The sequence below is a fragment of the Lygodium microphyllum genome, chromosome 5, assembly GCF_053477565.2.
Source record: "Lygodium microphyllum isolate KBCC chromosome 5, Lygodium_microphyllum_v1.1.10, whole genome shotgun sequence".
Taxonomy (NCBI): Eukaryota; Viridiplantae; Streptophyta; class Polypodiopsida; order Schizaeales; family Lygodiaceae; genus Lygodium; species Lygodium microphyllum.
In genome coordinates this window covers 77,796,808-77,811,523 of record NC_141139.1, presented here as the reverse complement: position 1 = coordinate 77,811,523, position 14,716 = coordinate 77,796,808, and the positions used below count along the sequence as shown (strand labels likewise).

At 42.2% G+C, this 14,716-nt stretch overlaps 1 protein-coding gene and 1 long non-coding RNA gene across 2 annotated transcripts in view; both read left to right on the top strand.

Annotated features, from left to right (window-relative positions):
• The window catches only part of LOC148036020 (Galactose oxidase/kelch repeat superfamily protein), a 148,477-nt gene that overhangs the window by 40,784 nt on the left and 92,977 nt on the right, over positions 1–14,716 (top strand). Inside the window, exon 7 of the mRNA XM_087678035.1 lies at positions 615–676. Within this exon, the coding sequence (XP_087534161.1) occupies positions 615–676 (62 nt within the window). The remainder of the gene's footprint in view (positions 1–614; positions 677–14,716) is intronic.
• On the top strand, positions 982–1,687 carry LOC148036021 (uncharacterized). The gene is made up of 3 exons (XR_015690980.1): positions 982–1,026; positions 1,189–1,391; positions 1,487–1,687. It is a non-coding gene; the product is annotated as an uncharacterized LOC148036021 (long non-coding RNA).

The window sequence follows — 14,716 nt, the reverse complement described above, 5'->3', positions numbered from 1 at the left end:
ATTGAATGTCTTTATGATATGTTTCTCGCTTCAAGGGTATAGTATTTGTAGAGTCTAGATGACGTTAGGATGGCTTTGAGAAGTATTTTGGGTTGAGCTGTTGTAATTTTGGTGTGTGGTAGATTTAGAGACCACCCTAGCTAAGTCTATGCATCCTATGGGGTCTGAATGGTGCTGATTGTGGACAAGTATTTGAACAACTGCTGAAGGTTGCCTGCATTGACCTAGATAGGGGCAGGTACCTTACAAATCTGCATCAAGGATGTTATATTGCCTACTAAATGTTGTCTATTGTCATCAAGGAATGTTTGCCAAAGTTACAAGTGGCCTGTTACGGTAGCACTTATTTTAGACCCGTCATAACAAGTTTCTTTTCGGGAAGTTTTATTCTTGGGAGGGGCACATATTTGATTTTCTGGGAAAGTCCTATTTTTATACTAATCTCTAGCACAGTTCACATAATGAGGCTTTTTTAGAGAAGCTATTTTTTATGAGGGTACACCATTTTTAGTGTTAGTTTACTTGTCTAACCTTTTATTTTCTTAGTAGTAAACAATCTCATGGCCCAATTGAAAAATAAACTCTGCTCTTAAACAGTTATGGATATATTGCAGGTTCTTTATAAGCATAAAATTATTCTATTTGGTGGCTTCTATGATACACTTCGAGAAGTCAGGTACATTTTTGGAAGGGTTTGGTTTTTGTGATTAGATTGAAACAGCCTGTTTGTGTTGTGACTTCCAAGCTGGGCTATATGTGCTGTATTCTTTGTCATTGCAAGCCATTAAGGTTGGTTATTGAGATTTTACTTTGGACAACCTTCTCCATTAATGGACTTAGAAATTCATCTTTATATGCTGAATTGACTTCTCACTTTAATCAAGTTATTGCGTTGGAGCCCTTGAGGCTACAGGAAGCAAGTTGGTTTACTTGCCAAAAAGTTAAAAGAACATCTGACTCATCCATGATGCAAGAGCTGAGATGCAGCTTGCAGCTGTCATTGGACCTGTTTGCAGACTTGGACATGTAAACAAATGATATGGCAAGCACAGAGAAAACACAAAAATGTACGACAACATGTAGAAGACTCTCTGTAGAATGCTGAATGGAAATGAATGATACAACTGGGTTTGGGGGCGGGGGGGGGGGGGGGGGGCGCTTGAACCCTCGAGTCAAGAACTGGAGTAGAGGTGTCATACTCGAGAAGGATCCCGATACACAGCAGCAGCAGCAGCAGCAGCCACTGGTGGCTTTGACATTCTCGGAAGGAGAGGGCAGAAGAAAACACAAATATTCAGCGGAGGAAATGCAGTTGTTATGACATTGGCAGCATGTATGGGCAGCTGGAATGTAGATAACAGCAGGGTACCTTGCTGTATAGCAAAATACAGGTGAGAAATGATGATCTAAAGGGCTGGAAAATGACTAGCAGCAGCTGATGACAGTATAGACAGCAAAATACAGATGTCTGATGACTCTTCTGCAGGTTGCTTGGCTGGATCTGAAGGTAAAGAGCAAAGACAGCCTGTCTACCAGCTCCCAGGTGTGACCAGCCCCCAGAACACAAGCTGTAGAAGGTTGTGGAAGGCTGCTGGACAACAGTCTGATGTGTCCTCCATTGGTGATCGTGTCCTCAAGATGGGCAGTAGCTCTGGACGGGGTGCGGGCAACAGTGTGAGGAGAGAGGTCTAATGGCTGAGGGTTGAGTGGGTGAATGATCAAGGATAAGTATGCACAAAGAACTGGCTCTATTGATAGAGGATTTTGGTGCATTTTTCCTAGTGCTAAAAGATAAGTCCATTTTATTTAGGTACTGAGCAAAAAATGCTTTTTGGGGCTGTTTTAAGGAGGACTAACTTGTGATTAATGCATTGTAACATATTAGTGCAAACCCTAATATCCCCCCTTAGGTTCAAGAAGATTGTGTTCCAAAGAGAGGAGTAAGTCTGAGTAAATCCTGTCTCCACTCTCTTTTATAACTGAAGTGTCTCTCCCCAAATAAACCAAGAAATACAAGAAGAACACGATGATGATGCACTGAATCATGCTATGCGAAGAAAAGTTGATACAACAGAGCCAAAGCTTAGAAGATAAGTGCACTACCTTGCTTGAATCCGGCAGTACCTGTGGGAAATGTGCTCAGTTAAGGGAGCGAAACATAGTCCTCCGAGCAGTGGGCTATTGATATTGAAGTAATTACTTTAAGGTGAAGGACAACTGTTGAGGGAGTGAACCACAGTCCTTTGATGCCGTCAAAGATGTGAAAGATGATCACCAACTGTCGAGGGAGCGAACCATAGTCCTTTGATATAGAGGAGTGACTTGGGTAGTAAAATGCAAATCCCAGAGTATCAAAGCTGTCAAACGCAGGGAGACTTGTCTAAATGCTAACGCTTCAAGTGGATAATGATGATGCGAGATGATGGAAGATGAGCTAGGCTACAAAAACGTAGGTCCCAATAGCCTCTATGAATGACAAACGAGTGACGCTAGGTGATCAAGGAGGAGTTAGGCTACAAAAACGCAGGTCCCAGCAGCCCCTGTGATAGACGAGTGATACCAAGTGATGGAGGAGGAGCCAAGTGGCAAAAACGCATGTCCCAGTAGCCCTTGTGATAGAGGAGTAATGAAATCACTGACACTACATGATGGAGATTGCTGCCAGAGGCTATGAATGACAAACGAGTGACGCTAGGTGATCAAGGAGGAGTTAGGCTACAAAAACGCAGGTCCCAGCAGCCCCTGTGATAGACGAGTGATACCAAGTGATGGAGGAGGAGCCAAGTGGCAAAAACGCATGTCCCAGTAGCCCTTGTGATAGAGGAGTAATGAAATCACTGACACTACATGATGGAGATTGCTGCCAGAGGCTAGGATGTTGATGCTAGGCAAGGAGAAGGCCTCTAGACTGAAAAACGTAGGTGAAGGTGGAGCTTGATGGAGAAGGGTGGTGCTGCCAAGAAAATGATGGTGACATCAAGTGGAAGATGCTCCAAACGCAAGGCCTGATGAAGGAACAGCGCGCCCAAAGCAGAAGAGGAAGGGTGAAGGCACCCACGAGCCACGAATGGCAATGTTCTCTTGAAGGGGTGTGAGGATAGCGGAAGAGGCTAGTAAGAGAAGGGAAGGGTGTCTAATAATAGAGGAAGAGGGGTGAAGAATGATTGAAGAGTAGTAGGGTGGTGAAGAATGAATGAAGTGGTTGCCTATTTATAGGCATAAGTTGTCTAGGGTGGCGCACCACTGTGTGGGCGTCCATTGAAAAGGTAGCCAAAATGTGAACACTAGCCCTTTTTGGGGCTATCAGTGTAAAACCCTAAGTAAAGTGTGTAAACTGAAGAAGTGGTTTCTCAACACAAACAATAAATCCATTCTCAAAGGTGCAGGAAGTGCCTTTAATAACACTCCATATTTGTCCCTAGAGGGAGTGGTATTTGAATCTAGGTCTTTTCTATCTCAATCCTATCATCCTTGATAACTAAATTCAGCTTAGATCAGCTAAGGAGTGTGGGGCAATTGAAGCTATAGTCAAAATGAGGGAGTTGGCCAATGTCCAACCCATGCAAGCTCATTGAAGTGACCGTTTGTGAACACCAACATTTCCTTTCACTTGCCATAGCTAGCTGTTTGGAGGAGGTCAATGCCAATCAAGGATATCTTTTCTACACAAGCTCCCATAATCGATGTAAGAAGGTCACAACTTTGAAGAGTATCTCCACAACCATAGGTGCTCCCTCCACCTCTGCGGGAAGATATGCTACGGTTTGCACTAAGAAAGCATAGAAAGAATGGCCACGACTAAAACACAAAGACCCAGATAGTGACACACACAATTCAAATGCAAAATGCAAATGCAAATTGATGAAGGAAAGAATGTACAATATGCTCAAGGGGAGAGCTGTCCAATAGCTGGTAGCTCTCGTGGGAGCGGATTGAGGGAGGTGTCGGTGTGTGGTCCATTGGAGATGGATCACGAGTGTTGTAACCACTAGTTGGAGTAGCGACTGATGAAGAAAAGTGCTGAAAACACAAAAATGACCTATTGAAGATGATGACAACTGATCATTAGCAACAGTGGAAGGTTGGGCAACAACTAAGACCATGTAGCAGTAGTTGTTGGGGGTTGGACAACTAGTGGTGGAGGGCTGATGGCTGAAACCTACAGGCTACAAGACAAGGATGGGGCTGAATGGTGGGTAGCTTGTCTATTTATAAATGCAGAAGGATCCTCCCAAACTAGGGTTTTGCACGTGGGACACAGAAACTCTCTAGAATCACTCCTAATTTAATGGAACTTTTGGTAATTTATTGTTTTGGGGCTGTTTTAAAGAGCCAATTAATTAGAAGATCAGCAATCGCGCAACGAGATAATATGCTAAATGAAATGGAAATACTTTTTAGGGAGCTTATTAAAAAAGAATGTAATGTGATCATCATTTGACTTTAGGGAGCTCAGCGAATAACCACCTTTATTCGGCCAACTTGACTTTCAGATCATCCCCTTTCTTAATAGAAAACTCGTGAAGCTCAAAGATGAGATTGATATGTTGAGTGCGATATCGTGTCATATAGCAGTCAATGAGATGATTTCAATGCTTAGATGTGAGGGGGAAATATTATAGCTGAGAGTGGAACTCAGGAAGCAACCCTGTGCATAAGCTCAACATTGGTTGTGACATTGCAGGCTCTCCATTGATAGATGTGCTGAGGGTGAGCCACTGGTGTTGAGAAATAACAAATCCTGTATGCTCCAGGAAGACTCAGGAAGCAAACCTGTGCATAAGCTCAACATTGGTTGTGACATTGTAGGCTCTCCATTGACAGATGTGCTGAGGGTGAGCCACTCGTGTTGAGAAATAACAAATGATGTATGCTCCAGGAAGAGATGTCCTGAATCCCATATGCATAGTGAGGAGAGTGGAACAACCCAACTTGGGAATTAATCCTAGAGTGCCCACCATGCATGTGGAAAGTGTGCCCAGTGGATCCAAATATGGGCATGGATTGACTTTGCATGGGGTTGGTGACCGCATGAGTAGCCCATGAACAAGAGATTAGGGATACATGGAGCAGAAGATGGAAATCCCTACGTAGGAGTAACCCATAAATGTGTGACAATGCATCATAAGCAAAGGATGAAAATCCTTGTACTTGGAAGGTTGATGAATAGGGAGGTGAGGGTTTGAGGGTAGTGAGGGGGATGCCCATCACAGCGGTCCCAGGGTGAAAAGAAGTGCTCAATTGTGGGTGTAGGTAAGGCATAGTGTTAAAGGGTGGCTTTTCCCCTAACGATGTACCATAGCACAAAGAGGTAGTGAAATGAGGATAGATAGAATATCGTGTGGAGAAAGTGCTAGGAGCGGAGATGGAGGATCCAAGTCCTAGTGTATTGGATGTTGAAGTGAAGTGGAATTCGAGGTTTTGGAATGAAGAAGAGAGGAAATGGAGGTGTGGATCAGAAGAGGGTGGGTGGAAATGCTCTCTTGAGAGTTTGATGGGTTGGCTAATGCTTTACGGGCTCAGACGCCATTGACACTCTTCAGTTTTCTACAGAGTCATCGATGCTACTTGAGCATGATACGTCTTTGCGTTTACTGGGGAGGCTTTCATCACAGTTTGGTGGTTCTAGGGAAGCCTTTAGAGCTTTAGAGAGGGGTGTTAGGAGGAAGAACTTGAAGGCCCGGTGTTATCACTGTGGGAAGAAGGGCCATTTATGCAAGGATTGCAAAGAGTTAGCGGCACGGAGGAGGAAGAAGCAAAAGCAGTAGTAGCAGGATACAGACTCCTCCGTCGAGTCATTTGCCTTCTTTCGACTCCAACTTCGATCCTCCGACCAAGGCCAAGGCCAAGACACGGAAAGGATCATCTTCTTCAGGTCAAGGGAAGGGCTTGGCAGCCCCTTGTTTTGCTCTCTAGTACAAGTGATGCGGTCATCCTTGATGACTCTCCAGTGCTAGAGAGGGAGTGTGAGAGGGCGGTGAGGTGGGGCTGGTGATTGTCATCTATACTAGTATATAGGTGTACATGTTCTCGAGAGGGACTTTTGTGATGCATCAATCAAAGTTTGGCAGGTTCAAGTCTTGGAGTTGGGCTTGTCATTTAGGTTCATGATGGGCTGTTACTTGATAGAGAATGGGATTGGCCGAGCTCACTTAAGGGGACACTTTGATAGTCCTGGTCAAAGGGGGGGGGGGGGGAATCCATGGTGACGTATGTTCAGAGGCATTTTTGATAGGATGGTCTTGCATGCTATTGCGCAACATTGTTGAGAGACAGAGATCTATTATGACTCCTCTCTATTTTTCAGGAGCTAGTATAATCGACATCGACATCAAGTTTGCTCTGAGAGGCACCTTGGTGGTGGCTTGATCACCCACTACTTGGATGTCCATGGTTCTAGTTTGGTGCTTCTTTGTTGTATGGACTATGATTCGACTTTATCATTGTATTGTATCAAATCACCCATTATCTAAGAGAGGATGTTAGCAGTCTAGACAGCTCGTGTGAGTTTGTGGGCATGGCTAGGTTACATAGGTATTTTTTTATGGTCATGTTTGTTTGGGCATTTTATGCTGGTCTTTTAGCATTAAATGCTGGTCGACCTGTTGCCATTTATGGCATATTTTTGTCCTATTTATTTTGGGGCTCCCTCCACTCTTTCATATCATCACCATAGATTTTGTTGGAGAGAGGGAGCCAATGCCTACAACCAGTGACTCATTGTTGTATGTGTCATTCTCATTGTTTGGCATATGGATTCCATTTCCCGAGTATTCTCCTATGTTCTCTTCTTTGTGGTGTTCTTTGTTTTTCTCTTCTATCCTTATGTCAAGAGTTTATTACAACGCCTATTTATGCTTCCATTGTTGCATCCCCTTTTGACACTACTGTCTCTATCATATCCACGTAAGTGACCTTCGCTTGTGTGCCTTTTGGGATAATGTTGATGGGCTCTCCCAAATCTATGAACGGGACGACCTTTCTTTACCGTGCTAATAAAACATTTGTTTCTAGAATGAAATATTTTTCATGCTTTGGAGAGAGATTCTCTCCCATCAAGGGGGGAGGCCACCAATCCTTATCTCTCTCTCGTTACCTTCCTCTCATTCTCCTTAATTATTGACGTATTCTAGAATGAAATCTTTTTCATGCTTTGGAGCAAGATTCTCTCCCATCGAGAGGGGAGGCCACCAATCCTTCTCTCTCTCTTGTTACCTTCCTCTCATTCTCCTTAATTACCGACATAACCTCTTCACAAAAATGTGTTTGAATCATATGAATTCACATTCTGTATTTGGTTAGCCAATTTTGCTTGTGGTGACTTTGTTATGGGTTCTTCCTTTGCTTTCTATTGTTCGTTCTTCATGCCTTGCAACTATTTTTGCAGTTCTTTGATGTGTTCCCCTTTCTTGATCATTTCTTGTTTCATTGCTGCCAACTCCCCTTGAACTTTTTTAAACTCTTGCAAGAGATAAGACTCCCATGGCAAAGGCTTTGTTGTTGGTGGGGTGGGGGACCAAAGGTATTTGGAGACTGATTGTTGTAGCAAATGTCTTCTTTTTCTCCATTCGTATTTATGTTGAGACCCAATGGGAAAGTTGTCAGGATGTGTAGATTCCCAAGGGGTTCCCCTTCTTTGCATTGGGGTTTGCTTAGACAGACCCTACAGGATAGCCAAAAAAGCTATGCGAGGGTAATAGGATTAGGGTGGGGGGCATCAAGATTCATCTTGTGTCCTTTTGCTAAGAAAATTTGGGCCTTGCTTTTTGACATTTGGCCTGCTGTGGTAGGGGCTACGATACACCCTTTTGATTGGGTTTTTGGCAAGGCTAAACATCATGGTCTTATACAACCTCAAATAAAGATTCCATTTTACTTTTGAAGATTTTGTGATTGTTAGCATATTTGGGTCACTCGCAATGCATTCATTTTTGATATTGCCTCAGGCATCTGGCATCATGTTGTGAAGCTCAAGAGACTTCTTCAATGTGGCAGCTTGATCTTATTTAGCATGTTGATATCTTCACTAGAGATGAATTATTACCTTGGTGTCAGGTGGTCTCTTCAGTGATATTGCCGTCTTTTTGTACTTTAGTCATGTGTTTTTGTACTAATGAGATTGTTCTCACACCATCCCTTCTCCAGAGATGTCCCCTTGGTCCTTTGTTGTTGGTGACTCATTCCATATTCTCCCTATCAGATAAGGTGGCGAGTGATAGTGAAATTGTAGGTTTGGTTCTTCTTAGTGTATGGTAGTTTTGAAATGTGTTTCATTAGCAGCATTGAAACATGAACCATCTGAGTTGTGTGAAATGTTTCATTGTAATACGAAACCCCTTGAGTGAAAGCTAAGTGAAACATGATTTTTAAATGGAAAAAAATTATTTTCTCTTGCTTCTTGGGGGTTTTTGTCACTTTATATATAGTATACCATCCTTATTGGTCTTGCATACCCAAAAAAAGACATCTTTTATTGACATGAAATGTTTTATATGGTATAGATGTGTAGTTGGAACTCATTGTTTATTAAAAAACTCTCTCATATGTATTATTTGTTGGAAAATCACCTCCAACTATGGAGGAGAGAAAAGAGAGACAATGAGTGTGTTGAAGCAAAAGAGTATAGTGTACTTGCTGAATTGAAAGAATAAGAATGAAAGATACAAGATAGGTCTAAGATAGACCTAGCTTTAACTCAACTAGAGTTAACAGACTCTAACTCTAAGAGTGGTGATACAACTTATAATTTCAGTTGTGTTCACACTAAGAACTGAAAAAGAACTAAAGACTAAAACATTGGACACTGCCCATAGAATTGGCAAATTCTAACACCCCCTTGCAGTGTCAATGTGGTAAAGTACATGAATGATCAATCACCAAAGGGTAGCAAGTTTAAGGACTTGCAAAAAGCGTCAAACTTCTCATGACGTAGTTCCTTGGTGAAAAGGTCTGCAACATTTTTTTATGTAGGAATATACATCAAGCTGATCTTTCTTGCATAGCATCTCTCTCTCACATAATGGTAATGCATCTCAATACGTTTCGTGTGAGCATGAAACATAGGATCTCGTGCCACTGCAATAGCACTTTGACTGTGAAAAAGAATGGGTGTAGGACCATCCAATGGTAAATGTGGATCAGCAAACACTTTGCGTAACCATACACATTCCACTATTGTTGTGAAAGCTACCATGTACTAAGTCTCAAAGGACGAGGTAGCCACTGTAGGCTATTTCTTGCTTAGCCATGAAATGCATTAACGGCCCAGAAAGAAACAATGTCCACTAGTAAATTGCCTGGTATTTGCATCACCAGCCCAATCTGAATCATTGTAAGCCTGTAATTGCAAGTCTCCCCCCCGGGAAATAATAATGCATGTGATTGAGTACCTTGCAAGTATCTGAAGATCCGCTTAACAGCTTGCCAATGTATAGTTCGTGGGCTAGGCATATACTTGCTCACCTGAGATATTGCATATTGAATGCCAGGGCGTGTGTTGCAAAGATAAGATCAGACGTCTCTTCACCATCATGCATAGAGCTCTTTAAGCTTGGCTCCATAGGAGTGCACATAGTTTGCAAACTTCCATATTAAAACTCTGTAACAACTTATCCACATACTGTGACTCTGACATGATACCATGTTGATTTTGGGTGAACTAAATCCCCAAATAATGGTGTAGACAGCCCATATTTGACATAGTAAATGCATGTTTTAATTCAGCCTTGAAATCTGCAATTTTTGCTTGTGAAGGTCCAATGAGCAGCATGTCATTTGCATAAAGAATGATAATTAGCAAGGCCCCTCTCTTCATTCTTAATGTATAGAGTGGGAGCAGGTGGACTATTTTTGAACCCTTCGCTTGCTAAACATGCATCAATTTTAGAGTACCATGCACGAGGAGCCTGTTTGAGATCATAAAGAGCTTTGTTTAGCTTGTATACCATGTGCTCTTTTCCCTTAACCACATACCGTGGAGGTTGTGACAAACATCCTCATGCAAATTCCCATTCAAGAATGTTGTCTTAATGTCCAACTGATGTACCTTCCAACCATAATGTGCAGCCATAGCAATTACACATCTCACCATACTTGTACGGGATGATGTAGGAGCAAAAGTCTCTTCATAATCTGCGCCCTTCTTTTGTGCATAGCCTTTTGCTCCCAACCATGCTTTGTACTTGTCAATGGTACCATCAGCCTTGCGTTGAGTTTAAAAACCCATTTTGGGCCAATGGCTTGCCTTCTTGCCAAGTGGTAAATCCACAAGATCCCATGTAGATTTAGTGATAATAGAGTCTAACTCATCTTGCATGGCTTGCATCCAATGTGCATCTTGTTGAGTTTTCATCCAAGGAAGTAGGTGTTAGAGATTGTCATCCCCTGACAAATAATCATATGCATTTGCAAGCAGTTTTATGTGGTGGAGCAGGCAAGATATCCAGGTGGCAGATTTCTGTGCAGTCGCAGCAGGTAGGACACATGGCATCTGGTCGTACAGCAGGTGACGTCAAGAGGTAACAGTTATCGCAGGTGCCACATGGCACTGCAGGTGTAGTTGGCCAGTTTCTGTGCATTTGGCTGCATTTAGTGCAGCCCACATGCATTATTTTTAACATTTCTTTTGGGCTATTTATTTTGCCTAGCCTCCACAAACTTTCAATTATTTTGATTACAGGTTTCGAGATTGCTGATCGTGGAGATTGCTTTGAGGTTCACAAATTGTGAGATCTTCGAGGTGGAGACATACATAGACATACACTTTGCGCTAGTCTACATATCTGCTTCCTTATACGCCCGTGTACATATTTGCTTATACAACATTCTTCATTGCAGATTTTTTGTGTTCCACTGTCTCTTTCTCTTTCTCTCTCTCTTCTCTCTTTGTTCACTCTTTGTCTTCGTCATACGCTTCCGTACCGCTTCACTCCTATATGGTATTAGAGCATTGAAGGACAGACTAAGGGTGACTAACATGAAGAGGATATTTTAGTGCAACACAAGGTTGTGTTTTCAGCATTCAAGGGTGAGTAGGAGGGCCACGTATCAAAACAAGGCTGAGGCGAGTGTGGGCATGCGAGAAAGGAATAGAGTTGCTGAAGGTATTGTAGTGACTGGGAGCACGAAGATTGAGACAGTGAGTGGCTGTTAGCGTGGGGAGAAACAAAGAGTAGAGAGTGAGCATGTTTTGTGTGGGTACAATGACGAGTGTACCACTTTAGGTTTTAATATATATATATATATATATATATATATATATATATATATATATGTATGTATGTATGTATGTATGTATGTATGTATGTATGTATGTATGTATGTATATACATATATATACATATGTATATATGTATATATGTATATATATATGTATGTATATATATGTATATGTATATATGTATATATATATGTATGTATATATATGTATATGTATATATGTATATATATACATATATGTATATATATATATGCATATATATGTATATGTATATATGTGTGTGTGTGTGTGTATACATATATATACATCTATATGTATATATGTATATATATGTATATGTATATATGTATATATGTATATATATGTATATGTATATATGTATATATGTATATATATGTATATATATCTATATATATATGTATATATGTATATATATGTATATATGTATATATATGTATATATCTGTATATATGTATATATGTATATATGTATATACATATATACATATATCTACATATATACATATGTAGATATATATGTAGATATATGTAGATATATGTATATATGTATATATGTATATATGTATGTACTAAAATATATATGTAGACATACATACATACATACATACATACATACATACATACATACATACATACATATATATATATATATATATATATATATATATATAAAGTACAAGTGCTAAGGGTGTGTTTACACCCGAGCACATTAAAAGGCACGAGGGCCTTTATTCCAACAATCTCCCACCTAAAGGCAACGTGCCTTAAGAGGAGAAAAAAATCATCTAAGTTTAGGTACGTACAAAGCCGAAATACATATATCTATCCAACTCCCGTCATCTGTCAGGAATGAGCAAACCTTCTGTTGGAAGACCCTTCGTGAGAAGGTTTGCAGGATTATCATCTGTATGCACTTTGACAAGCTCAATGCTCTTGCTGTCAAGTACATCTCTAATGAAGCGGTACTTCACCTGTATGTGCTTTGTCTTCGCATGAAAGATGGGATTCCATGTTGAGAAACCCTTCACTCTTCACGTGTAGTTTGCGTTTTTGCGTTTTGCATATAGGGTTTGCAGCCCCAAAAAGGGGCGTCATCCTAGACTGACTATGTCTATTTAGAGGCCACTCTCTCATTCATTCCTTATGGTTGATTTATTCATTCCGTCACCTCTTCTCTCCAGCCTCTTCATTGCCCTCACACCCCTTTAGGAGGACATTGCGGTTCGTGGTTCGTGGCTATCTTCATCGTCTTTCTTGTGCTACGGCACCCTTGTTCCCTTGTATCACATTCACTCCATGATTCAGAACTTCATCATTCCATTCATTAGAGTTTCTTCTCTTTTCTCTTCTCTTCTCCATGTTTGCCGAGTTCGCTCCGTGTTTCTCTCCGCAAACCCTATTCTCTCGTTGGTACATCATCTTTTGACATGGTATTAGAGCCAAATCTGCTGAAGATCCTCCACTCTAGTGAAGGAAAAGACCGGTGGCGGGTTCGGCATTCACTTCTTTTCTTCTTCCGTTGCATCAAAATCTCGTTTTTGCAGATTTCAGGTGTTTCATTTGCTGCTCATACCCCGTTCGCAGAGGATATTTAGCCGAAGCTGTCCATTGCTGTCTCCATCAGTTGGTGCCTGATTTTCACCCCTCTTCACGCAGTTTGGAGTTGATTCCAGCCAGGCGACTATTGTTCCTGTGCAGACCTGTTGCGGTACAGCCTGCCATATCATCACAGTCCTGTTGCCTGCGTTTTTAGTCTTTCTCTCTCCTGCAAGCTGTCGTGCTTGCATTTTTAGTCTTTCTCTCTAGATAGCTTGCGTTTTTAGTCTTTCTCTCACCTGCTTCATGCGTTTTTATTGTTTATCTCTCCTCACTTGCGTTTTTCTATTGGTTGCAACCTCTTACTGTTGGTCACATCCTCCTTCCATTGCCAGCTCACTTTCAGTCCTTCCACTATCCTCCCACTCCTTGAGGCGGACATTGCGGTTCGTGCTTCACATTGTCCTCACACTCCTTGAGGCGGACATTGCGGTTCGTGGTTCATGGTGGCTGACCTCTTTCTTCTTTAGCAAGGCACACTGGTATCCATGGCTTCTTTACCAACAAATGTCCAGACTACTGGGTGCTCCTATTGTGGCATCACGGGACACACCACCAATGCTTGACAACTTCGACCTTTGCTCCCCACCCCTCCGGAGTATATGCGTCTTTCACCAGGCACTCCTTGTGTCACCTCTCTTTTTTGGGCCACAGAGATTGTTTTACATCGGCTATCAGAGTACTATGCTCAAGGCAATAAGACGCATCCGATACGCACTAAGTCCTTTCCAGCACATGGAGGATCGATTTGCGCTACGACCTTCTGGAGATCGTCGCGATGCCAGCGGCAGTGTTCTCCCACCTATTTTTGGGTACAATGGCTACCACGGTCCGCGGTTTTGAAGTCCACTCTATCGAGAGATAGTGATTGTTTGATATTGTCTCCTCATCAGTCTGCTTCTTGAAGAGACAATGGTTGCTCAATTCCTTTCTCTTCTTCAGCTACCCAGTCCGTTCCACTGAGAGACAGCGACTGTTGTCCCCTCATTGCTCAGTTTGAGCACCAGCTTTCATCCTCGCCTACTTAGGTTCGAGAGGCTACCTCGGGGAGCTCTTTGGCATCCCAAATACCTTCTTCAGCACGACCGGTGGCACTTCCTTCGTCTTTAGACATTTCGGAGTCCGTGATCCATGATTTTTTGGATTCCCTATCTACTTCAGAAAGGGATTTAGAGGGGGATGTTATCTCTTTGCTCTCGGAGGGGGCATCTACTTCTTCTTCGACTTCAGCGGGGGCCTCTCCATCTTCCACCTCAGAGGGGGAACCTACTCCACATGAAGTTGTTCACCCATCCTCTACTTTCTTGGGGTCGCTGTCTTCGACTAGTCATCTCTTCTACTGATACCCAGGATCTTTAGGTACCACCTAGATCGGGACCTCAGAGGTTCAGCTGTGACTTGGTGATGAGGCCTTCATATTCCTTTCAGCATGGATGCACGGAGCTAGTGGCTTCTTTTCCGAGGTTATGTTTCGGGTTCTCCAGCCTCTCCATTGCCCTCACACCCCTTCAGGAGGACATTGCGGTTCATGGTTTGTGGCTGTCTTCATCATCTTCTGTGTGCTACGGCACCCTTGTTCCCTTGTATCACATTCACTCCATGATTCAGAACATCATTCCATTCATCAGAGTTTCTTCTCTCTTCTCTTCTCTTCTCCATGTTTGCCGAGTTCACTCCGTGTTCCTCCTTCGTAAACCCTACTATCTTGCTGGTACGTCATCTTTTGACATTCCGTACTAGCATGATAGCACTTTGACTGTCACAATGGATAAGAGGTAACTCTGTAATGCTAAGCTCTCCCACTAGACGTGAAAACCATAAAGCGTCCTTACATGCCTCAGTGGGATCCACATACTCTGCCTCTGTAGTAGACAATGCAACA